The following is a 24,715-nucleotide window of genomic DNA, read 5'->3' as shown; positions in this document are numbered from 1 at the left end:
TTAATAGTAGAGAATTAGAGTAACACTATATAGATTACTTACTTAGGCTAGAGCTAACTCTAGAGTATTATAGCGCTACGCGTAATTAGCGTTCTTTTATATAATAAAGAAATCTAAAGTAGAGAAGTTAGAATATAGAGTACTAGAATACTTAAAAGAGTCTATAGTAATTACTAGAGCTACTCTTGTAAGTTGCGCTAGTAGGTAGTTATACTTAATTTACTATAATAACGTATAAGAGTCTTATATACGTTAATAATAGAGGTATATAGAATAATAATATTATTATAGTAGAGAGCTTTAAGAAGAAGCTATTAGAGGTAAATATATATAGTAGAGATATTAGGCTAATATTAGCCTAGTAGAGCGTAAGGCCTAGAACTATTATAATTACTACTACTTTTCTTTTATACTTTAAGCCTATAGAATAGTATATCTACTTCTCTTTTAAGTCTAACTATAATACTCTTTAATAGTATAGTAGAATATTATTATTAGCTAGCTATAGTATACTTAAACTTAGTTTACTATAGTGTACTCTTCTCTTTTATAGAGCTACTTCTTAATATTATTTTATATTACTATAGTATTTTTTATAAAATAAATAAAGAATATTATCTTTTATAGCTACTAGTAAGATATAGTAAAGATATCTTCTAAGGTAGTCTCTACTATATAATAGTATACTTTTTTAATATTACTAGTTAGCTATACTAATAGTAATATATTATCTTAGAAAATAAATATTTATATTATCTAAGAATTAATAAATCTAATATTATAAGAGATATTTATTATATTAGTAGCTATTAATATTACTATAGTACTAAATATTCTAGTATACTCTAATAGTTACTACTAGACCTAATATAAATTAGATATAGCTTATTAGAAGCTACTACTCTAGCTTTTATATATATAAAGATAGAGTTTATCTATAGTAATAAAAATATACTAGTCTTAGAATAGATAGTATTAGAGTATACTTATAAATATACTATTATCTTTATAAGTAGTATCTTAGTATTACTTTCTAGTTTTTTACTTTTAGACTAGCGTAATAATAAACTTAACTTAAGACTAGAACTATAAAGTTTAATATTTTATAGTAAATACCTTTTCTATATTATAGTTATTATTATTACTATTTAAAAGGTTTCTAAAAGTAATCTCTATAAATATCTAGACGTAAGTATATACTTTAGTAGTAATATAGTACTAGTTATAGATATTATTACTTTTAGTATTAAGAATAAATAGTAGTATACTATACTAGCTAAACTCTTAATAGGCTAAAGCTACTTAGTTATTTTAGATAGCTTTTAATAAGCTAATAATAAGTGTTATAGGCTTTATAATGTCTAGTTATATAAAATAATATCTAAGTATAATAGTTATTTTACTATAGCTAGTCTTTATAAGTAAAATAGTATTATAGCTATAGTATAATATCTAAAGAGCTTCTTTTTAGCTAGACTTTAGCTTATATAGTATAGACTTCTAAACTAGCTTTATAGCTTTATAGTATAGTAGTATTAAAATATCTTAAATTAGAGTTAAAGGCTAAAGAACTATAGTAGTAGTAATATTATAGATCTTCTTAATACTATTACTAAAAAATACTAGATTTTTATAGTCTACTATAATTAGTATAAAAAATAAAGTATATATTATAAAACGCGTAAAATAGAAGTATAAAAATATTTATATATATTATATTAAACGCGTTCTAGCGTATTATACTAAAATTTAAAATTTAGTCTCTAGATACTTCTAGAATAAAAGCGTCTAAGCTTATAAGAACTAAATTAGCTTCTACCTAGCTGCGTTAAAAAGTAGAGCTAGACTAGCAAAGCATTTGTATTGATTAGCCCCCTCTTGCATGCCGCATCGGCATCGGAGCGGCACGTCCACGTGGAGTGTTACATCGGCATGATGCCCATAAACCGACTCAGAGATCTCAGGTTGTCTACAGTTGGTGAAACTGGGTATGCCCAGCTCGTAGGCGCACAGCTGTTTACAGATTTGTCACTACGGGATGCCTTAGTCTGCGCCTCGTGTAGGATAGGATCTGTGGTGGCTGCCTGGGTGGAGCCTTCCCAGGCTGACTGCGGTGAACATGCGATGAGCGGTGTGCGCTCTGAGATGATGCTCTATTGCCTTGCGTGCTTTTGTCACCAAGATGCGGAGAAGAGACTATGACGGTAGAAGCTCTTGGGGCAAATTGCGCATCCGACCGGGGATCCACCTTCCTTACAGAGGACCTCGCGGTCCGCATAGCGTGCAGCTGGCACCGAGATGTCTTTCCCGTTTAAGGTAGTCCTTTCATAAGGCTTGCTCTGCCAGCAGTGCACGATCATCATCAACACCAGCGGCTGAGGCGCTTTAGACACCGGACATGGGCATATTCGCGGACCGAGCTTCAGAGAACATGCAGGTGCATGCGAGATCGTTAAAGTTGCGTTTCGAGGAAGTGAGACCGGAGGAACTAGCAGCCGTTAGCGTCGAATTCGCGTGAGGAATTTGGAATAAACACCACCAGACTGTCGGTAAGTCAACACGGAATGTCGCGTATACGCCGTATGAGATTGGCGATTCCCGAGGCTCTGGGATTTGTCAAGCAACACACGATTTTCGTCCTCGTGGCATCTAGCAGTCCCTTATGTGAAGCAGGCCCATCCATGTCGCTCGGTTGCGATTGGTCAAATGTCCAAGGATTTCGTATTGCGATTGGATAAAGGTTGTTTCGCGACGATCTCCCGTGCGACTCTGCGCGTCTGCACTCTGATTACTGTGTCATTGACGACAACAAGGTTGCCATTCTTATCACAATGTCGTGATTTGGAAATTTGGTCCATCATCCTGCAAGCCCTAGTCGTAATCGTGCCGGAGCACGTTTCGGAGTTCAGCATGGTATTCGACTTTTGGGATTTGTTATCGTTCGCATCTTGCTTGACAAATTATCCCCAGGCCTTATATGGGTCGCGAGTGTCCACGTTTCCAGCAGACCAAAATGTCTTCTCCTGCTACAAGCTCAACTGGCTCTCAGTCTTCATCTTCTTCTTCTCCAAGGATCATGGCTTCTACCACCCACCATGCGTCGTCGCATCCTTTCCTATCACCTGCACACGCCTCCGACATATCATCATGGACAACTTCATTACCCAGACCCCAGTTGTGTCCGTCGACAGAGTCTCATTCCGGACTTCAGTCCCAGGAACAAGCTATCGAGGCCTACCGACAAATGAAAGCTGCACTATTCTCGAGAGCCATGAGCCCTAGCATAACCAAGCCCGCATGAGCATCTTGCGGAGGCGCGGTTCTCCGCCGCATACCATGTGCCAACCCACACATACTACTGAGACGACTTACATTTAACGACCAATGGCGTCATACGCCGCCTTATACGGCAGATACCTGGAGGCTGGAACCTCGACGATACCCCAATGGCACGGAGCGTTGCTAGCGCAAACGACGGAGATAGTGGTGGTCTGAGGGCCGACATATGGTGACGACGCCATATGATTAGTCCAGATTCATTCTTGGTGGACATTGCAGTCCGGAACGTCCTCATGGTTCGAGACGTAGGGCGACGCTAGAATATCACTACTGTTAATTCACAGCTCTTCAAGAGTTCTCGAACATTCGGTTCCACGTCATTGCATGTTGTGCGAGTCTGGCCCATGTTGAAATACGTCTCTTGTACACCGGTGAACTTCCTGGCAACCGCTGCATGCAGCCCTAGGGGTCCACTGTGTTCGTGCCCTGTTTTGTGGGAGGCGAAGTCGTGTGTAGCCAATGTCGGACCTTCTGAGATACTGTTCATACTCGAAGCTAACCCTAATGCTGAGACAAGATCGAAATCGCGCCAAAAGAGGCTTTGGGGAAGCTCGGTTGCGACATTGCTCAGGATGCGTGAAATGGCAGAGCTACATCATCGGCTTGGCACTTGGGCACGGCCTTATCGATAGCGCGACGGGTCCGTGCGTCAAAAGTTCGCCGAACGCGACTCTGCGCGTTCGCAAACGAAGACAGCAACTTCACAACCCAGCCAACCCTCCGCGGCGATACCGATATTGTAGCCAATCACAGGATGTCTGGAAACACGCCCAAAACCATGTCCAAGGGACTGATGGGGATGAAGGTACGCAGGGCACTACTGGAATACCCTAGGAGTACGCTGAACGCGAGTAGTTTATGCAGCGCGCGGCCGCAAAATCTTCGCCCTCGACGCCCAATGGCCCGCCTAGCAAGAAAGCACGCCTCTCGAATGGTGCATCTGCTGTAGGAACCTCGGATCACGACATCATACAATCGGGACTGGATGCGGAAGAAGCGAAGCGCCAGGCGGCCCTAGACAAAGCTGCGCAACATGCGGGTGAGACAAAGTGGGTGTTGAGTTTCAAGGACCCTCTTGAAGGAAAGAGACAAGATGCAATGAAGGTTAGGCAAGCGGGATTCGCTGAGCTCGACGCAGAGGACGAGGACGAGGACGATGAGGAAGATGTTAAGCCTATAAGAATGCAGTTCGGCGGTGGTGTCAAGAAGAAGGCAGATGTGTGTACAATTTGCACTTGCGATAGAATCAAACTGACGAAATGCAGACAACGGTGCCTTTTGTCAAGGCCGAGAACTCAGAATCAGAATCCGAGCATTCTTCAGACGATTACGATTCGGACGATCCTGCCGCAGATCTGATCCGACAGACCAAGCGCGAAATGGCCACGGAAAAGCGCGAATCAAAGAACAAGCGGGGCGACGATTCCGTCAAGGCAACACCGAAACGACAGAAGGACAATGGCGAGCTACAGGGCTTGACATCGATATCAGGCAGTCGACGGTCCGGAGGCGGGGGCGGCTTCGGTGGCATGGCCAACATGGAATGCTATAAATGTGGGCAAAAGGGACACATCTCAGCCAACTGCTCGTCTACACCACGAGGATCTGCAGGCAGAGGCAAAGGCAAAGGCCGGAGGTAGCCGCGGCGACGTCTTCTCGATGTATTTGTACACTTGGTCCGGTTCAGTGATACCCCATGAAGACTCTGTCTTCAGTTGCACTTTGGTCATCCGACCTTGTCCCCGTCTTGGATGAGCATGTACTCGTCTCCGACCATCATCTTCATTTGGCTGTCGTCCATGAAGTTGTCGTGATCGCCATTCAAGGCAGCGCCGTCTTTGTCGTACAGGAACTTGGCCAGCGCCAGATAGTCGGGGAAGACGAAGGTGCAGATGGCATCGTAGTCCATGAGTTTGGCTTTGCCGTGCATGATGTCTTGTATGGCTTTTCGATCCCGCTCTAGATGGTATGTCTGTGGCGGTCTCAGCTTGGGTGCTATGTAGTGGACTGCGCTCGGGCTGTACAAGGCTGTAGCTGAGGATGCCATGACGCTGCAGGATGGGAACCGCGCGCTGTGCGTGGTTGTTGTTATAGTACTCGATAAAGTCGGCATCCGACATGCCATCCTTCTTCTTGATGTATATAGTCGCCTTGACAACCTTTCTGAAGCCAGTCGTGTTCGCGTAACCTGCTTGAAATGCCTTGGGTACCATGTTGTCACGTAGACGAAGATCAACGGTGACGGGCACGGGCAGTAGCCAGCCCTAGTGTCTTATCGACAATGCAGGGCCCACCGTATCTGACGTTGGTCGTTACCACAACGCCGGACGCTGCTGCATTCATTGTTTGGTGAGTAGAGCCGCACTCAGCGCCTGCCACTTCCCCGCCACAATATACGCTGTCCCTCACCGCCTCTTGTCTGCCACAGCTGCAGGCAAGTGATTAGTCTCGGACCACAGTGAATCACCAGCGGACCCGCCTGTCCGACCATTGTCCGCTCCACCGCACGTCTTGTGGATGCTCCCATCGCTAGGCGCACGACAGTCTCTGGGAAACCTGTCGCTGGTACCACGACACCGAACGCTCCTTCCCAGGCTACCGGTTGCCTGGTCGATCGCACAGTACACAGCATCGTCATCACACTGCTCAGCCTCGACTCGGCTCGCCACCAGTCACCTCGGACCACGCCCCATACATAACCCGCTTCGCTGCCAGGCCGCCGTCGTCCCGCTACCAGCTACGCATCGCGCTCTTGCGACTTCGCTGAGAAGAAAGCAGTCAGCCGCCATGGCGGAAGAGCTAGGACGAGAGGCCGGGGGGAGGTCGCGCATAGAAGACCTGGAAAGGCCACAACTCGACGATCGCTCCTACCGAATCATCACTCTACCAAATCAACTAGAGGTCCTATTGATACACGAGGCGGGGACAGACAAGGCTAGTGCGGCGCTGGATGTCAATGTGGGCAGCTTCAGCGATGCGCCGGATATGCCGGGTATCGCGCACGCGGTGGAACATCTGCTGTTCATGGGGACTGAGAAGTACCCAGAGGAGAACGCCTACAACCAATATCTGACACGCCACGGCGGGTATTCGAATGCCTTCACAGCCTCTACCTCAACCAACTACTACTTTGAGCTTTCATACCCCTCCTCCACACCTGCGAGCAGCCAAACCGCATCACCAGACGCGTCACAAACTAATCTGTCAGAGTCCAAGGACGAATCGCCGCTATGGGGAGGGCTGGACCGCTTCGGCCAGTTCTTCATCAGTCCTCTGTTCTTGGAAGACACGGTCGATCGCGAGCTCAAGGCTGTGGACTCAGAGAATAAGAAGAACCTCCAAAATGATACCTGGCGGATGCATCAGCTTAACAAGGCATTGGCCAATCCAGATCATCCCTACAACCATTTCTCGACCGGAAGCTACAAGACCCTCCATGACGAGCCCATAGCACGAGGCGTGAGGATTCGAGACGAGTTTATCAAGTTTCACTCAACGCACTATTCTGCAAACCGGATGAAGTTAGTCGTCCTAGGCCGAGAGAGCCTTGACACACTGGAAACATGGGTGGAGGAGATCTTCGCTAAAGTCCCGAACAAGAACCTTGGACAAAATCGATGGGATATGCCCGTTTACACTGGGAATGAACTGTTGACACAGACGTTTGCCAGACCGGTCTTGGAATCACGGTCGTTAGAGCTTACATTCGCCTATCGCGATGAAGAGAAGTTCTACGAGTCACATCCTTCAAGATACCTTAGTCACTTGCTCGGTCACGAAGGTCCCGGTAGCATCCTTGCACACATCAAAGCAAAGGGCTGGGCGAACGGACTTGGTGCTGGAGGCTCTACCCTGTGCCCTGGCTCAGGGCTGTTCACTGTCAATATCAAATTGACCGAGGAGGGGCTCAAGAATTACAAAGAGGTTGCCAAGCTTGTCTTCCAATACATCGGATTGATGCGCGATCAGCCGCCTCTCGAATGGGTAGTCGAGGAGCAAATGCGGATCAGTGAAGTGGAGTTCCGATTTAAGCAAAAGAGCCCACCTAGCCGCACTGCCAGTGGTCTCGCCGGCATTATGCAGAGGCCTTACGACCGCAAGATGCTTCTAAGCGGTCCAGCCATCATCAAGAAGTTCGATGCCCAGCTGATCAGCGAGGCTATGTCCTACCTTCGACCAGACAACTTCAGGATGACGATCATTAGTCAAGATTTCCCAGGTGGATGGGATCAAAAGGAAAAGTGGTATGGAACAGAGCACAAGGTCGAAAAGATGCCAGAAGACTTCCTTGCCGAGATCAGACAAGCATTCGAGAGCAAGAGCCGGCCGGCAGAGCTACACTTCCCGCACAAGAATGAGTTCATCCCGACCCGGCTCGAAGTAGAGAAGAAAGAGGTTGAACAGCCGACCAAGGAGCCGAAGCTTATCCGCCACGACGACAACGTGCGCATCTGGTGGAAGAAGGATGATCAGTTCTGGGTACCCAAGGCCAACGTTCATATCTACTTCCGAACACCCATCACCAGCGTCACAGCTCGTATCACGTTGTTATGCACGCTCTATCGTGAGCTTGTAAATGACGCTCTAGTGGAGTATTCCTACGACGCCGACCTATCCGGTTTGGTCTACGACTTCACCAACCACATCAGTGGCCTTTCGATTACCGTCAGCGGCTACAACGACAAGTTGCACGTATTGCTGGAGAAGGTCTTACTGCAAGTACGGGATCTTGAAGTATCAGAAGATCGTTTCAGGATTATTCACGACCGTATGCTTCGTTCTCTACGCAACTGGGAGTACGGGCAGCCTTTCCATCAGGTTGGGACATACTCTCGGCAATTCAAGAGTGAGAAGAGCGTAATGAACGACGAACTTCTTCCAGAGCTTGAGAACGTGACGGCTCAGGACGTACAGCAGTTCTTCCCGCAAATCCTGGCGCAATGTCAAATCGAGGTTTTGGCACATGGCAACCTATACAAGGAGGAAGCTCTGAAGATTACTGATCTAGTAGAACGCACTATGAAGCCAAGGAGACTGCCATCGAATCAGTTACCTACACGCCGGGGACTCATCTGGCCATCCGGCAGTAACTTCATCTACGAGAAACAACTAAAAGATCCCCAAAACGTCAATCACTGCATCGAATATAGCTTATATGCCGGTCACCGTTACGACAGCGTCACGCGCGCCAGGCTCCTGCTTCTTGGGCAGATGACGGACGAGCCGTGTTTCAATCAACTTCGTACCATTGAGCAGCTTGGCTATGTCGTGTTCTCTGGCCCTAGCTTCCACGACATTTGGTCAGGATATCGCATTCTCATCCAGAGTGAGAAAGATTGTCGATACCTTGAAGGTCGCATTGAGAACTTCCTCAATACGTTCGAGCAGACACTGAACGACATGAATGAGGAAGACTTTGAGAGTCACAAGCGTGCGATGATCAACAAGAGGCTCGCGAAACTGAAGAATCTATCGTCGGAGGACAATAGGTTCTGGAATCATATCTATAGTGATTCGTATGATTTCCTGCAAGGTATGCTGTTACCTAGACCCGTGCGCTAGTGCATTTCTAACGAGTATACAGCCGATGTTGATGCCGCGACTATCGAGAAGCTTACAAAGAAGGACATGGTAGACTTCTACAGCCACTACATCTCGACTTCATCCTCTCAACGATCCAAACTCTCAGTACATCTACAAGCGCAAGCCAAGGCCAAGGAGCCCTCGCTCGAGGAGAAGAAGACTGCCGCCGCCGCTGCGCTCAAAATCATTCTCGCCGAACACAAGATCACAACCAATGATGAAGCTTTCGAGGCTCGCATCAAGGACGCATCGTCCAATGCGGCTATCTCGGATGCAGTTGCCAGCCACCTCACTGACGATCTCAAGATCGAGAAGGAAGTCGCCAACAAGATCCTCGACGAAGCAAAGGCTGCCTTGGGTGTAGCAGATTCAGGTCTGCCTGCCGCGCCTCAGGCCCTAGATGCGAGTGCAGACGTCAAGAGCGTAGTGGATGCCTCACAGCCTGTTCTTATTGAGGATGTGCATGCTTGGAAGGCGAGTATGCAAGTCAGCACCGGTGTCCGACCGGTGCGAAACTTGGAAGACTTCGTCGAGGTTGCTGAGAAGCTATGAGTGAACATACCGCGATGAGCATTCTGTTCAGGAATGCGTCGAAGAAGAACATGGAGATGCATTGTAAGGATGCAGAAAAAAAAGAGAAAGGGGTGCAGCTTCGTTGCCATCTTAGCGTAGTTTCCCTCGATCTATAAATCAATCATACGTATTGCATGTGTCTGATCTATGATCTCTGATCAGCCATCTGAGCCACGTCCCATTGTCTCATTAGATCAAGTTCCCATGGCAAAGGTCTCCGCCTCGTCACTCTTCACGAAGCCGACAGGCGAACCGAAACACCACGCACGTGGAAACCCTATACCCCATTTGGCCATCAAGCTCCGCAAATCTTCTTCTGTACCTGGGATTACATTGATGAATATCCGATCGGTATCGCAGCGGGGTTCCGAATGCACTGCCCCTTCTTCTCCGCCTATCCTGAAAAACGCCACTTCTCTAGAAGCCGGGGTCTCACGCTCTACATCTTGTAGAGAATGTACGAGTGACTGACGTACGGAGTCACTATATGTGGAACAGCCTACGCAACATATTGATGTACAGGTATGGTCACCCAACTTCTCTTTCTCGCTCTTCTTGGTCTCCCTGAGCACTCTCAGCGCCATGTCATTGTGTTTTGCGAAGAGAGTGCTTGGTCCGAGAAGTGTGGTACAGAGCTTCCATAACCTTTGCGTACTAGACTGAGCAAGACCAAAGCCAGATGCTTCAGCATCGTAGGCGAAAACGTTCTCATCTGTGTGCCAGCGTGGTGTATCGTATTCGTGGGTTGTCGCGGTGCAGCGGATGGTCAGCCAGTAATTGTGGATGTTCGCTTCTGACAAGAAAGTCTGTAGCCATGAGAGGAGAGGGAGGAGCCGATGTATCAGAGTGGCGGGAGAAGACAGTGTAAGAGATGCCCAGGTGTGGAATGACGGTGGGAGGGAGGTGGTGCTTGCGTGGAGGAGAGGACCGCAATATGTCCATGAAGAAGGGCTGAGTACTTTGAGCCGTGATGGGGATGCACTATCAGCTTTGAGATCTTCTAGCGAGGCATCGTTTGGTATGGTCGTAGGTGGGTATGGAATGAAAGCGTGGGAGCCGTATTGCTGTAGCGGATCGATGGCTGGCGTTGAAGCATTGTTTATCGTCTTGAATGAGGGCTGCACATCTTCAATCGAGCTGGGTTCATCTTCGTAGAATAGTAACATGTTGAGCGAGTTTGCTCTCAGTACGATTGAGAGAGTTCTGCAGATGCTTCTGCAGCGGTTCGTAACTGAAAACAATTCGACTTCTGGAACTACGTGTTTTACGCGCTTTGGTCACACAGGGCGTCTGATTAGTGGTTGATGTTTAGGGCGTGGTGGCACAGGGGGCGCGGCATCAATCCTTTGACGGACATGTATATGCCACCCATTATTCAAAGAGAGCTCGGAATGTCGCCAGACCAAATTGCGCGAATAACACTACCAGGTCGACCCGTCAATGCGGGAGTTGGCAAGGTGCTGCTACCTAGGTGACCGGTAGACGCGACCAACGTGGATCGGCCCGTCAGTGTTCCGACGGCTTCGTCATACCTGACGAAGGTGCAGTGGCAGCTCTCTGCATGGAATCACAACACCGCGCAAGGCATAAGGAGCCACTCGGGCCGGAAGGTTGAGAAAAGGAGGAGGAATTGCTACAGCCAATATGCTACGACGAACCATTCTGCGGTCGGCCGCGCGCCCACCACAGCTCCTTCGCAGCCCACACACGCGCCGCTATGCGACAGAGCCGCCAGCTTCTCCAGCGTCCTCCCAGTCGCGCATCGAGCGCTTCAATCGCCGCTTACCAAAGTTCCTGCACAAGTACACCAATGCGCTCGGAAATGCGCCCGTCACGCACATAACGTCGTTCCTCCTCCTCCACGAGCTCACGGCCGTCATCCCTCTGTTCGGTCTCGCTGGCTACTTCCACTACACACATTGGCTGCCTCCGTGGTTCGCAGAAGGGGCTTGGATAGCGTCAGGTGTCGAGCGCTTCGGTCGGTACTTCAAGCGCAAGGGCTGGATACGCAGCGATGAAGCGCTGGAAGCCGAACGTGAGGTCGACGAGATCCAGAAGGATGACAAACAGAGGCAGTGGATGAAGAGCCAGGGTTTGTTGTCACATTCCGATGACGACGGCATCGGCAGTGAGACTAAGAGGCTGAGAAAGGTGGACCAGGCATGGAACATCAGCGAAGGCGGTGTCAGGCTGGTCGTCGAGTTTGCGACGGCTTACGCGATTGTCAAGATGTTCTTGATTCCGAGAATCGTGTTCAGCGTATGGGCTACCCCCACCTTTGCGCGATGGACGGTTGCCCCAGTCTTGAACAAGTTCCGCGCGATGTTTGGGAAGAAGGGCAACGGCGCGCCTGGAGCCGGGACTGGTGCTGTCGATGGGGGTGCTATACCGAAGAGTGGAAGTGGAAAGACTTGATCATCCAAGTGGGCTCTAGTTACAGACAGGCCCTTGGTAGGTACTTTAGGTCTGCACTGTACATACCATCGTATTACTGAATGCAGATATGGTAAGCATTTCTCGATTGGCTACTTCCCAAGTCACGCCTTACTATCAATATCGCGGTGAAGTCTTTACCTCCCTCATCTTCTCATTCGCGTCATAGGCCGCCGTTTGTTTCGCTCATTGTCGGCTTTCTCGGCTGTTTCTTTCCTCGTCTCCAGTCCCTATCCAGCCCAATTCCACGGCCAACAAGATGTGCTTCAACGACGACGATTACAGCTACGAGTCCAGAGTTGAGGTCCGCAATGGCCAGCGCTACTATACAGAGGATTACCAACCCCGTTTTGGTATGTCCAGACGCCGCAGGTATGGCCTCGGCGGCTCGTACTACCCTTCGCGCTACTACGACCATGCTCCCAGAGGCCGTTACATGAGCAGAGCAGTCACATATCCGAATCGGCACTCTCAGTACAGCGGTGGATATCCAAGTGGTGTCGTTCCTGGAGGTTATTCCAGGGGCGTACTCCCGGGCGGCCACTCCCAGGCCATGGTTCCTCAAGGGTTTATAGGAGGTGTGCATCCCGGTCATTCGTCTGCATATACGTACGGTACCGGATACCATGGCGGTGCTCGTAATGTTGTGCCGTTCAATCCCGCAATGGTAAGTTCCCGCTTGTCTTTCGTTGCCCTATCGCGTTTGTTTGCGACTTCCCTTTACTACACCGCTGCCTTGCCCCACCATCATTGGCTCGCATGTTTTCTTGAACATCGCGTGGCTTTCGGCCTTTACTGCCGCGACACCATCTTTCCCTCGATCTTGTTGTATCTCACTCCGACCTTCAACTTCTTCCTCCTCTCGCCCTGCTCCACTGTAACCGCGCAATTCCCACCGACCACCATCGCGATCTGCCTCCTTCACAACTCTCCTAGTCATCGTCCGATCGGCCCTTATCGATCAACTCTTGCAATGGAGGCGTACCCAAAGCCCCGCCACCAATACATCTACAACCCTCGCTACGGCCAACGCGGTTTCCTCTCCTATGCCGGCCAAGCCGCGAATGGCGCCGCGCCCACTGGCGTCATGGGCGGCGGCTATGGCTACGGTGGGCTCGGAGGCGTTGGCGTCGGTATGGGTGTCGGATACGGGGTGGCCGCCTACCAACCTGCGGTATACACCCGTCCCTTGTACCCTCAAACCTACGCCACCAACTACTTTCCCCAAAATTACTATGCCTCCAATTATTCATACCCTTCCTATGGCGGTGGCTATGGCTACTACAACTACAACTTGTACGGCTCGCTGTACCCACTTGCTAACTTCTATTACCCCTACCAGAGGACATACTACAACACTGTACCTAGCTACGGCTACTCGGCGCACGTCTATCCACCTGGACCAAGTACAACTACCACAACCTACCATGTGACGAACAGTCAACCACAAGGACCGCAAGGCTTCTCAGGCCCAAGGACGGTCAGAGAGACAAGGCCAGCATACGTTCACGGTCACACACAGCAGGGTCCCACGCGCGAAGACATCCAGATGGAGAATCGGAGGATCGCGACTGAGCGTGGTTCGTACGATCCGCGCAAGATTAGGCCAGCAGATGCACGCGACGACGATCCTTTCTGGTGTCGCGAGCTCAACGGCGAGTGGCATCTCAGGTCCTACTATCAGATTGAGAACGAGTGTCATCCTGGCCGATGGATGATGGATGCTGATGTTGGCTTCCTCGTCTTCCACCGCGCATGATCGGAGCGTTCTTCCACAGCCAGCGACGCGCTCAGCAGAGACAAGAGGCGGTTGATGATACGGACAAAAAGGAGTGGTCCACATCACGTTAGGGATCAACGGCAATGAGACAACGGGGTGACGGGATCTACGGTTTTCACGATTTTCTTCATGTATAGAGTGGTGGACACTTCTACCTAGGTATGATAAGCAGCATATCATGACATTTGCGTTGGGGTTACGAAGGACAGGCGTTATTAGGAGTGTTTCTTAGGGGAGTCAGAAAAGCAACGGCGGAATTGCGAATGCACGATAGACCATAGTAACATAACATACTGCTCAAACATTCGGATTCAGCTCTCGTACTTCGCACTCTTGTGGTATTGTTTCGTAATTATATCCTTGACGTTTCAAGTTCCCCATGCAAGACTCATCGAGTCCAACACAGACTCAACGTCTTTCGTAAATAGTTCCATCATTAGATCCTGCACTTCACATCTTCTCTCCCTGAATGGTGGCAACCACTTTCCGTGTGTGCTTCGAATCTCTGAACTCGAGGTACCAGATGCCTTGCCATGTGCCCGTGTTCAGCTTTCCATTTGTAATAGGAATTGTGACGCTCGCGCCAATCAACGCAGACTTGACATGCGCGGGCATGTCATCGCTGCCTTCTGCATCATGGCGGTACAGTCCCTGGCCCTTCTTGTCCTCCGGCACAATGCGGTCCAATGCTGTGCTCATGTCCGCGCGTACATCCTGATCCCAGTTCTCATTCAAAGATAGCGCGCACGATGTGTGTTGAATGAAGAGGTTCAGTAGGCCAGTCTTGTAGTTCTTGATCTCGGGGACTTCTTTGAGGATGTGGTCGGTGATGAGGTAGGAGCCGCGCGACCGGCTGGGGAGGGTGAGGGATTTCTGTGCCCTGGGGAGTGTCAGCAACAAACAGACATGTTGTGGAGTAGACATAACAAGGACATACCAAGACATGATTGGTACGGAGGTGCAGACGTTCGGACTCTTGCACAATACGCTTGCGCGCGGTTGGGGTGTTGGTACGAGGTAGTTTGCGAGGCTGTTGTAGGGCGCCCAGAATATACCGACAAAGAGTCCCGGGAATAGCGCGATTACGAAGATGAAGACGATCAAAAAGGTCGTTAGATGTGAGCTTGTAGAGTGTGGTTGCGGCATTGCGTTGAGCTAAAGTTCGGAGAGTTGAGTCGCGTTATGTGGGGTGCGGTGACGTCAGAGGAGTGTCGCGGTGGGGTTAGGTCGTCTGGAATGTAAAGAGCATGTCCGTTGTCAAATTTCACACCCAACATACGCACATAATATATGTCTTGGCTGTGTGGTCGTTGACGCAGTAAGAATGGGGTGCCACGTTGAGCCAGTGCTGAATCACCCGTAGTGAGGTCTTTCCACCAGGCACAGCCTCGTCCTCTTCTCTTTCCGCCTTCAACTTATCAGCAATGACTTCAACTGACCATCAAGGCTCTCAGGACGCGTTTCGTACGTGTTCAGGTGCTATTCCAAAATCACTGGATCAGCAGCAGGTATATGCACACCCTTATCAACGTGAAAAACACCATTTTGACCGCAGAAGAGAGACTGCGAGTGCGATACCCTGACTTGAAGTGTCCAGACTCAATTGACGCAGAGGAAGCCATCGGAAATTGTGCCTTCGGATCATGAGCCAATGAGTGTATCAAGCTTTCACAGAATAGAAGGCCGAAAGATCATCCATCTTCAATGCAGTTTGCTTTCTTTGAGCCGGTGTTGTGCAAACGTGGAGCTCGTTGGGTCTTACATGTACAACGAGCATATCCCAGCATGCTCAGGTTTGACGCATGCTGATGTCTGGCATAGACCTAACACTTGTGGAAGTGAGACCGATTCTCAACTCAGACCGCGATCTCATAAGCGATGAAGCTTAAATGAGGGCCTTTCTACTCCTTGTCATCGCCGCCAGGGTCGGTTGTCTTCTCATATGCGCTGGAAGTGACATAGAGATAAGAGCCCAGAGCATGTCAGCGTTTTTGTGCTTATACTGCTTGCTTCTCAGTCTTATGTAGTGGCACATCAAAGCTGTCTCACGACGATGTAGCATGATCACTCGACGCTGTCAAGTAGGACATGGCTCGACTTGAGTCGCGAGAGCCATCCATCCAGAGAACGCACTTTGCTCTCGCATGATATTAGCAGAGCGGAGCTCAATTTCAGAGTCTGCAAATTTCGATGCGTATGGGTTGTATCGCTCTTGAAGACTGGGAATGGCCGCAACCTCAATACGATGGTAGACGATAGTTTGTCAATGTCTCGATTGCAATGCATATGTACACCAGCCCCAACCGCTCTTGTGACTGCCTCGCTCTATCGCTGTGCAAGCGGCTCATCCGTAACCTTCTGCGTTTCGTTGACTTCCGCCGCATCGCCTTTGGGTCCAAGGGGGTATGATAGCTCGTGTTCAGGGGTGGCTTCGAGGAGCGGTCGGTGTTTCTCGTGTGCCTATGAGTTTCATTAGCGGTATTCTACTGACATGACCAGCACCAGTATCGAAAAGCTGAAGTAGACATAATCCAAGTGGAGACTTACGAATGGAAGTCCACAGTATGTGCACCAGCAGATCTGGGGCTTATCTACGTTGATGAAGATCCTTGGGTGTCCGAGAGGGCCACCGCCTCCGTCACAGGATACAGTACGGTCGTGTGTCCAGCGAACGGGCTGCTTGTGGATGAGCTCGATCGCGGCATATGGGCGAGGCTGTACGACTTTATGTCAGCATATGAATCTCCCCTGCATAAACCAACCCTTTCTTCCACGGTTGTTTTCCGATTCTTCTATGATGTCCGCTCCAGGAGAGTTCGACATACCTGATCCTCCATAATGCTCTGCTCAAATCTTGGCCCACTCATCGCAACCTCCCTCGGGTTTTGACTCCGCGACCAAATGCCCTTGTAGTTCGGCGCCTGCTCAACCCTCAACTTCTCGGCTGTCTCTGGAGACTCCTGCAAGACCTTGTCGAAAGAACCCTCGGAAGATGTAGGCATCGCATTGGTCTCGGAAACGTTCGGCTTCGCATCGCGCTTGACAGGGTCGTTGGCGGGGACCTGGTTGCTGGTAGTCGCGGTGGAGGTGTAGCGGACGAAGGAGCGGGAGGAAGCCGCTGCGCTGCGAGAGCGCAGGGCGCGAAGGGCCGTTGGGAGCATGTCTGGCGAGATGTTGGAGCAGACGGGCTGCGCAATTGCTTGGGAAAGATGCCGTTTGGATGGTGAAGTTGAGCTTCCGGCGGTTCGCGCTAAATCACTTACATAAGCGATCGTGTTATTGGCTTGCTTCCCTTCACACTCAACCTTCAAGAAAGGTGATTCCAACAACATTTCCAAGACATCGCACTAAACTCAGATCTCGAGACTAGTGAAATCATTGCAATGAGCTACTAACTTGGCCTGAGAAGACACGACCAACACAGTATCAACCGACATTGAGGAAGAGATATAGTCGTACGGTACATATCGCATTTTCCTACTCTGATATTCACGATTTCGACGCTTCCATGTACTTATTACGGCCGATGACGTTGTAAATCGGAACTTAAAGACGTAAAAGCCGCAAAGAGAAAGATGTATCACGCGGAATTTCGATGGTCTGAGTCGAGAAGGCGACATGGAGTAGAAACACTGAAGGCTCAAGATCTGCCGAGTACTGCTTCGCAAAGCACATCAATGAGTTCATCTAGAACCTCCATCTGTATAACAGAATAAGCATGTAGAAGAGAACGCCTAGGGATGACGCCCACACACCGCAGGGCTGATATGGTAGCCGAGTCGGAGATCGGCTCTCCGCTAAGCCCGGACCCTTACGTACCCAACCTCGAACTCCAACATATCTAGTTATCAAACACCAGATACCATCACCCGAATCACAGAATTTTACAGTACTTTCCATCATGGTTGGCTCAATACCAAACGATATATTCCAATTCTCCACCTACGCAGCTCTCAACGCCGGATTCAATCAAGGCCAACCGCGAACCGCTGACCTTACTTCCCACGGCACAGATGGCATTGGTGTTTACGAAGATGGCAGTCTCATGATTTTGAAAGACCGACAAGCGTACGCACTTACCAAGGATGGCAAAGCAAAGTCAGCACCCATGAATGCACGCCTTCCTTTCGCATTGGTCACAGTATACCAGCCAACATTTCGTCTGAAGATCGGGTCGATGTCGCTGGAAGCCCTTGATGAGCTCGTTTCATCAGATGATGTGGGTCCAGCGAAGGGCGTGAATACTCTTATGCCCTTTAAGATCGCTGGTCGTTTTGATTCGATAGAATTCGAAGATGGGCCCAGCAGAAATGCAATCGACGGTACGGTGTTCGGCTTCGTGGTGCCAGCCTGGATGAAGGCTATCAGCGGCCCACGGATCCATGCACATTTCCTGGACGCGAATGAGGAATTTGGAGGGAAAGTCGTAGATTTCACCATGGCAGAAGAAGCAGTGTTTAGTTTTGCGAAATGTGGGAGATTCCACTTGGGTTTTCCGCAGGGAGGAGAGTGGGAGGAAGTGAAGTTGTGATTGAAGAAGTGTGCTCGGGATTGGACGACTATCATCGCATTGATCGCTTCATAGAATCGCCGCGATCGCCTTAACGTGGTGACACTACCAAGCACTTAGACACCATATAGCCACACAGCTCCATCGACGTCGTCGTTCTTCTCCCTTATTTCCTACGCGTCCTCACCATCGCTGCTTCAAGTGCAACGGCATTGACGAACATGTAACAAAGCTTTCTTCGACGACCTAAAAACCCTCGCCGTCATCGTCGGCTTCTCGCGTTTTCTTACATTCGTCGAATGATGCATCTTTTTCGGTGTTTGTACTGCTAGAATCAAGCCTATTGTCGATATAGATGGTTGCTAAATGTTTGTGTCTAAGTTCCACTCAGGTACTCAGAGATGCTCCTGAGGGCGGGTTCGATCAGCGTATGAGTGGTCGGTGTGATCTCAACCCACCAATTTGTCAAGTCCATCTCTTTGAGCCTCAAACCATCTGTTAACGAGTTCGCAGGCTCATGTGTAAATCAATACTTCTTTCTTTTTGTCAAAACTTGCACCCTTATAGTTATCGCTGATATTGTGTTGGTATGCAACGTTGGACAGATCCGCGTCGATGTCACGGCATCCGGTGCATCGATCGGTCTTCATGTCGGGCGAAAGTTCCACCTTCTTGCGATATCAGCCCAGGATCCAGCACTCTGCATACGAGTTCATTAACAAAACTTCCAAAGAAGAAATGCTGCTGTTCATGGTAGATGATTGCATACGTGGTCATCACTCTACTCTAACAACCGCACAATATCCTCATGTCCCAATTTGCGAGCAAGATCCAAAGCCGTCAACCCCACCATGTTCCTGTAATCCTTGGCCGCGCCTTTCTCTAAGAGGAATGAGACTGCCTCGGTATGGTGGTGTTTAACGGCACGATGTAGCGCAGAGCCCCAACCTTCATCCTCTAGTTGGCAAGGGATTATCTCGAGCCTTCCGTACGGGTGTGCATTGACATCGGCGCCTCGATTCAGAAGCTGCTGCATAATGTCAATGCTGCCTTCACTGGCAGCATTGAGGAGTGCCTTGGGCGCCTCTTCCAGCGATGCGTCATGTGCCAACAATAGCGCGGCCATATGCCTGTCATCTTTCCCACAGGCTATTTCGAGCGGGTTTTCGTTCGTCCGGGTGCTCTCGTCCACATGGGCGCCTTTTGACAATAGATGCGCAGCAATCTTTAGGCAAGCTGTATCGCCATCGGGATATCCTGGGCCGGTCTCCGCGTTACTGACGATGGATCTGTTTACTTGTCAGTTATTTCTGCGAGGCGAATGGTCACCATAAGGGTGGCGAAGGCTTACACAAGAGCGCTGCCAACATGCTCATAGGGCTCGTTGATATTCCAACCGTACGCCAGCGCCACATCGATGGCTTTCGTGTTCCATTCATTCTCCCGACGTGCCCCATCCAGAACATACCCTATGGTGCAATCAGTGCACCTAGCACCACGCTTGAAAAGCTCTTCGGCCATGTCGTACCGGGCCAGCTCTAATGCTTCGTTGAGGGCATCGCTCAATCCGTTACCCCGGCGCAAAGCATCAGGACCTTCAGCCTCGCGTTCCGACATCACATCATGTAGGGTAGCGAGGTCGTTGGACTCGATAGCGGCAAGCATTTGTGTGTTGAAGTTATCTTCGTTGTTATCAGTAAGCCCTGCCATCGCTTGAGTGATGTAGAAGATAAATTTTGAATGTGAATATGTTTTGCACTTGCGATTTGGAAAATGAATATTGCGGGCTTGGAAGATGGAGTTCAGCTGGCAAAATGGTAATGGGTTGGAGGGAAGAAGCCGAGGGCGGGAAGCCTTTCTAACATGCTGTCTCTTTAGTGTGGCGCAGTCAGGTCGTAGAAGGCGTCGCAACATCCATTTCAGCCCTTTGAGCGCCCTTTAACGCCCTCGCACACATAACGTACCTTTAATTTCTAACTGCCTCCTTATTGCACCCTGAACTATCTGATTTCTACCGCTTACGCACTGGCTATACATCATTACACTGTCGCCCTTGGCACCCTCTCACTCTTTACAAGGCGTAGCATACCTAGGTAGGCACAGCCCCAGCTAACCTGTCTAGATCCTGACGTAAGACCTTACCCTCATACATACAACGCCGTCGCGGGGTTTCTTTACTGTGCAGGAACTAGCCAAGAATAACTTTTGTTACAGTCAAGGTCATTACTATCTCTTGGTACTGAGGCAACCTTGGAATAGTAAAGAAACCTAACATGAACGACGATGATGATTGCTATGCTGGCGAGCACGACCAAAGCAATGCGAGACTTTTCGCCGCCTGGATAGGCACAGATCGTTCTTCTGCTCACCCAAACTGAAGCGATTGTAATGAAATTGTGGATTCCATCACGGTGATAGTTCCTGAGGTCAGTAAGAGGCCGAAGGATGTAGACAACCTATAAATGATACACCGGGAGAAACGGAAGAGGAGTTGTATTGGGCCAGGTTGGTGGTGATACGAGGGTGAGCAGTAGCAGTCAACACGAGTCGGGTGGTGTAGAAGTATCAGGGTATCGTCTCTACCGGAACGGGCTCAGGGTACCTAGTCGTCAATTCGACCTCCTTGCGTATACCATACTTTCGCGACTCAGCGGGTCCAACAATTGGTATAGCTCGTGAAAGCGCTCGATGCGATAGTGGTTCCTATGTTTGTGATGGTTCAACCTATTGATTTGGCTGATGGCGTTTGACAGCTGCGGCGAGTCGTCCGGAGCTTTCCACTTTCGGATAGCTTCGCCCCATCTGTGGCGCTGCTCAGGTGGTAACTCCAGCTGTACTACAACAACACAGCCTCGCTCCCTGCCATCGACTCTTTCGTCTCTCTCACTCCGTCTCGAGCTTCATCAGCATTGTGCGAAACTTCCGATATGACGAGAAATCACCCAAGCCTTCGCAAGGCGGCTTCGAACGCGGACCTCTACGCGGATCCGTCACCGCCCCGCCCGCTGCGGCATTCGTACTCCACGACACTTGGACGCGCTCACACAACCGCATCGCTACCTCAACGTCATCGTCAGGATCGAGTGTCAGAGAGAGGATGGAGGAGCTGCGAAGCTGTTTCCGACTACCATAACCGGCACAGTATCACCGCGACGTATCCCAACCTCATCGATGTCGAAGACGAAGACTACGCGCCGCCTTCGAGCTACCAAAACCCTCCCCCTGTACCACCGAAGATACTAGAGGTTCCATTTGAGCAAGCAAAAGAGGACGTCAAGATGCCTAAGCCAGCGCCCTCTCATTGTTGGATTCCGGTGCCCGCTCGCTCAAAGGAAGACCCGGCACGCTACACGAAGCCCTTCACCGACTACATGACGCGCAATCCCACGATCTTCCACGCCGTCGATGCCGTCGCACAGGACCTTGAGAAGGATGGCTACAAGAAGCTGTCTGAGCGCGATGCGTGGGAGCTGAAGGCTGGCGGCAAATACTACGTTGAGCGCAACGGGAGCTCGCTCATCGCCTTCGCTATTGGTGACAATTACGCGTCGGGCAATGGAGCTGCGATTCTTGCTGGACACATTGATGCGCTCACAGCGAAGTTGAAGCCCATCTCGAACCTTCGCACCAAATCAGGCTACGTACAGCTCGGTGTGGCCCCATACGCCGGTGCACTGAGCGACACATGGTGGGACCGCGACCTTGGTGTCGGTGGACGGGTACTCGTCAAGGAGAATGGGAAGATAGTCACGAAGCTTGTCAAGCTGGACTGGCCTATTGCAAGGATTCCAACACTAGCACCTCATTTTGGTGCTGCCGCCAACGGGCCGTTCAACAAAGAGACGCAAATGGTCCCTATAATCGGTCTGGACAACAGCGATATTGGAAGTTCGTCGGAACATGGTGAGGAGAACTGGAAAGCCAGTGTGCTGGGCGGAGAGGGCGCATTCGCTGCTACTCAGCCAGAGAGGCTTGTGAAAGCCATCTCAAGCGAACTCGGCATCACGGACTGTATGTGCACTACACCCTCACGTCCATAAAGATACTGACTTGTAACAGATTCGTCCATTGTCAATTGGGAGCTTGAGCTCTTCGATACGCAACCCGCCCAGACCGGTGGCCTCGACCGGGAGTTCATCTTCGCTGGCCGGATCGACGACAAACTCTGCTCTTGGGCTGCGATTCAAGCTCTCCTCAACTCGAGCTCATCCCTCTCAACCTCGTCCCAGGTCCGCATGGTCGCCCTCTTTGACGACGAAGAAGTCGGCTCGCTACTCCGACAAGGTGCTCATGGCAACTTCCTACCCAGCGTCATGGAGCGCATCGTCGAAGAGTTTGCGTCCAACGGAAAGACCGGCAGCACTCTGAACAGAACATATGCAAACTCTTTCCTCGTCTCCAGCGACGTAATTCACGCGGTGAATCCCAACTTCCTCAACGCGTATCTCGAGAACCACTCTCCGCGTCTCAATATCGGACCTGCTGTCTCTGCGGATTCAAACGCGCACATGACGACTGACGCTGTCTCCACCGCTATTCTGCAGCGTTGTGTTGATCGCGATGTCGGCATGCGCAAGGTCGACCCTAAGCTTCAGGTGTTCCAAATTCGAAATGATAGCAGGAGTGGAGGCACAGTTGGACCAATGCTGAGTTCTGCAACGGGTATCAGGTCCATTGATTGCGGCATTCCGCAGCTGAGCATGCATTCTATCAGGGCAACGACCGGAAGTTTGGATCCTGGTCTGGGTGTTTTTACTTTCCAGAGTTTCTTGGAGAACTTTGAGAGTGTTGACCAGGAGTTCAGAGCATAGTGTGTTGTTGGAGTTGGATAGCATATCGAGTACAGAATCACAGCTGGTTTCCACGTCTTACAATACAAATCAGTGAACACATGCCGGCAAACATTGTTGAATCAGAACGTCATTCATTGAACAGACTACGAATTGAAGTATTTGAAGTACTCCACGGCCTTGACCATAGCGCCGGAAATCCGAAAACTCCACCTTGATGCCGCCAAAATCAATTCGTGCAACGCCGCTGGGCGAGCTTCGTACGTACTCTCGGGGTCGACCTTGGCTACCACTGCAGCTGGATGCGCATAGCACAGGAAAATACATCTACTAAGCATTGGGTCGTGTCGGCATTTCCTCATCTTCGTCATCTTCTGGATGACCAAGCAGGTCCTTGACGTTCTTCATTTCATAGTGCTTCTTGCGCAACTCCTCAAACTTGCGATGCTTCTCCCTCTCCTCCTGGGTGGCGTTGGGGAGGAGCTCGCCGTGGTAGCCCTCATCTGTATCCATGCCCTCTTCCACCATAACCCTCTTCTCGCTCTCGGGCGTCTGCGAGTGTCGTGCCTGCAGCTCCGGCTGTCCCAAGTCGAATTCGGGTATGTCTTCAATCTTGGGTTTCCGCTTTGGCTTGTCCAGCTCGTCCACCTTGAGTTCTTCGGCGTTGAGCATTTCGACCTCCTCTTCGTCCTCGGCGGGATCATACTGCTTGGCGTATGGTGTCTTGGGCTCATCAATCTTCATGGTGCTGTCGCGGTTCTGCTCGTTCAGGTAAAGGTTGGCCTCGTCCCACTTGAGCTGCGGGCTAGTCTCATCCGCGGGGTCAATGCCCGACTGCCGTCGTGAACCGATGCCGCGTGGGTTCGACGAGGATCTTCGGTGAGCGCCAGCATTGCGCAGCGTGTTCTCCAATACAATTTCCTTCTCTGACAATTCGCGACCCAGCTGCGGCCGCTCGGATATGGGGCTTACGGCTGGCGGAAGCTCGGTAGTGGGGGACGTTTGGGAGTCGGCGCGGTACGAGCTAGAGTTTTTGAGGATACCTGGCCTTGTTAGCTATGCGTGCACCAGGCGGCGGGGTATGGGAGAGTCCCACCCTTAGGTCGCTCAGGATGCGAGCTCGGCGAATGCAGTTCGGGGGATTGTCCAGTCATGTTGGGTGATATGGGAGGGACTTTGCGACAGTAGCCGTTGGTGTGAGAGGCTGAGATGCGGGAGGAGCGGGCTTTGTATGGTGGTGGGCGACAGATGAGGCGACGGCGTTAGTTTAGGACGGCTAGAAAGCAATGCGCGTGGTGGGGTGCGTTGTCCTGTGAACGGCGGAAGTATGACGTAGGCCCCAGCACAATCCCACCCCGCACGCGTTCTGATTCACATGCAGGTGCGGCCTATAACCCCGGTCGTTGTAGCAGATGCAGAGGTTGCCGCGGTTATTAAGACGTCTCGATGCATCAAAGAAATGTGCACCCATTGTAGTCAGTGTGGACAACCTGGTCGCAAGCCGCCTGTGGTCAAAGCACGCATGAGAAAATCATCTGTATTATTCTGCTATTGCTTTTACTCCGGAAGAAGTCCGCCATCTTGATGCTTTCCTCATCCTGTATCGAAGAACAAGCGGCTCTACGGCACCTAGCGTCTACGAGGGGTGACTGTCAAGCGATGCAGCCAATGTCCGCCAAGACTCTTCAGCGTGTTCTAATGTTAGAG

At 50.3% G+C, this 24,715-nt stretch overlaps 11 protein-coding genes across 11 annotated transcripts; 6 read left to right on the top strand and 5 right to left on the bottom strand.

Annotated features, from left to right (window-relative positions):
* Positions 1-4,197: 4,197 nt before the first annotated feature.
* J4E84_005394 (uncharacterized protein) lies at positions 4,198-4,979 on the top strand (the record flags this gene model as incomplete). Its single annotated transcript, XM_049387991.1, has 2 exons — positions 4,198-4,557; positions 4,605-4,979. 2 exons carry the CDS (start codon positions 4,198-4,200, stop codon positions 4,977-4,979), a joined length of 735 nt encoding a protein of 244 aa, XP_049244231.1.
* Positions 4,980-5,065: 86 nt separating this feature from the next.
* Positions 5,066-5,552, bottom strand: J4E84_005393 (uncharacterized protein; the record flags this gene model as incomplete). Its single annotated transcript, XM_049387990.1, has 2 exons — positions 5,066-5,311; positions 5,364-5,552. 2 exons carry the CDS (start codon positions 5,550-5,552, stop codon positions 5,066-5,068), a joined length of 435 nt encoding a protein of 144 aa, XP_049244230.1.
* A 574-nt stretch (positions 5,553-6,126) lies between these two features.
* J4E84_005392 (uncharacterized protein) lies at positions 6,127-9,474 on the top strand (the record flags this gene model as incomplete). The annotated part of the gene is made up of 2 exons (XM_049387989.1): positions 6,127-8,872; positions 8,924-9,474. The coding sequence occupies 2 exons, from the start codon at positions 6,127-6,129 to the stop codon at positions 9,472-9,474; spliced, it is 3,297 nt and encodes a 1,098-aa protein (XP_049244229.1).
* A 1,665-nt stretch (positions 9,475-11,139) lies between these two features.
* J4E84_005391 (uncharacterized protein) lies at positions 11,140-11,910 on the top strand (the record flags this gene model as incomplete). Its single annotated transcript, XM_049387988.1, has 1 exon — positions 11,140-11,910. The coding sequence occupies one exon, from the start codon at positions 11,140-11,142 to the stop codon at positions 11,908-11,910; it is 771 nt and encodes a 256-aa protein (XP_049244228.1).
* A 991-nt stretch (positions 11,911-12,901) lies between these two features.
* Positions 12,902-13,687, top strand: J4E84_005390 (uncharacterized protein; the record flags this gene model as incomplete). Its single annotated transcript, XM_049387987.1, has 1 exon — positions 12,902-13,687. One exon carries the CDS (start codon positions 12,902-12,904, stop codon positions 13,685-13,687), a length of 786 nt encoding a protein of 261 aa, XP_049244227.1.
* Positions 13,688-14,158: 471 nt separating this feature from the next.
* Positions 14,159-14,653, bottom strand: J4E84_005389 (uncharacterized protein; the record flags this gene model as incomplete). Its single annotated transcript, XM_049387986.1, has 2 exons — positions 14,159-14,588; positions 14,646-14,653. The coding sequence occupies 2 exons, from the start codon at positions 14,651-14,653 to the stop codon at positions 14,159-14,161; spliced, it is 438 nt and encodes a 145-aa protein (XP_049244226.1).
* A 1,380-nt stretch (positions 14,654-16,033) lies between these two features.
* Positions 16,034-16,869, bottom strand: J4E84_005388 (uncharacterized protein; the record flags this gene model as incomplete). The annotated part of the gene is made up of 3 exons (XM_049387985.1): positions 16,034-16,168; positions 16,256-16,423; positions 16,534-16,869. 3 exons carry the CDS (start codon positions 16,867-16,869, stop codon positions 16,034-16,036), a joined length of 639 nt encoding a protein of 212 aa, XP_049244225.1.
* Positions 16,870-17,609: 740 nt separating this feature from the next.
* Positions 17,610-18,239, top strand: J4E84_005387 (uncharacterized protein; the record flags this gene model as incomplete). The annotated part of the gene is made up of 1 exon (XM_049387984.1): positions 17,610-18,239. The coding sequence occupies one exon, from the start codon at positions 17,610-17,612 to the stop codon at positions 18,237-18,239; it is 630 nt and encodes a 209-aa protein (XP_049244224.1).
* A 760-nt stretch (positions 18,240-18,999) lies between these two features.
* Positions 19,000-19,928, bottom strand: J4E84_005386 (uncharacterized protein; the record flags this gene model as incomplete). The annotated part of the gene is made up of 2 exons (XM_049387983.1): positions 19,000-19,507; positions 19,687-19,928. The coding sequence occupies 2 exons, from the start codon at positions 19,926-19,928 to the stop codon at positions 19,000-19,002; spliced, it is 750 nt and encodes a 249-aa protein (XP_049244223.1).
* A 1,217-nt stretch (positions 19,929-21,145) lies between these two features.
* On the top strand, positions 21,146-23,029 carry J4E84_005385 (uncharacterized protein; the record flags this gene model as incomplete). Its single annotated transcript, XM_049387982.1, has 2 exons — positions 21,146-22,229; positions 22,278-23,029. The coding sequence occupies 2 exons, from the start codon at positions 21,146-21,148 to the stop codon at positions 23,027-23,029; spliced, it is 1,836 nt and encodes a 611-aa protein (XP_049244222.1).
* A 309-nt stretch (positions 23,030-23,338) lies between these two features.
* J4E84_005384 (uncharacterized protein) lies at positions 23,339-24,162 on the bottom strand (the record flags this gene model as incomplete). Its single annotated transcript, XM_049387981.1, has 2 exons — positions 23,339-24,051; positions 24,105-24,162. The coding sequence occupies 2 exons, from the start codon at positions 24,160-24,162 to the stop codon at positions 23,339-23,341; spliced, it is 771 nt and encodes a 256-aa protein (XP_049244221.1).
* Between the last annotated feature and the right edge of the window lie 553 nt (positions 24,163-24,715).

The sequence above is a fragment of the Alternaria hordeiaustralica genome, assembly GCF_023758085.1.
Source record: "Alternaria hordeiaustralica strain BMP 2776 chromosome Unknown scaffold_9, whole genome shotgun sequence".
In the NCBI taxonomy this organism is placed as follows: Eukaryota; Fungi; Ascomycota; class Dothideomycetes; order Pleosporales; family Pleosporaceae; genus Alternaria; species Alternaria hordeiaustralica.
This window is presented reverse-complemented; position numbering and strand designations above follow the sequence as displayed.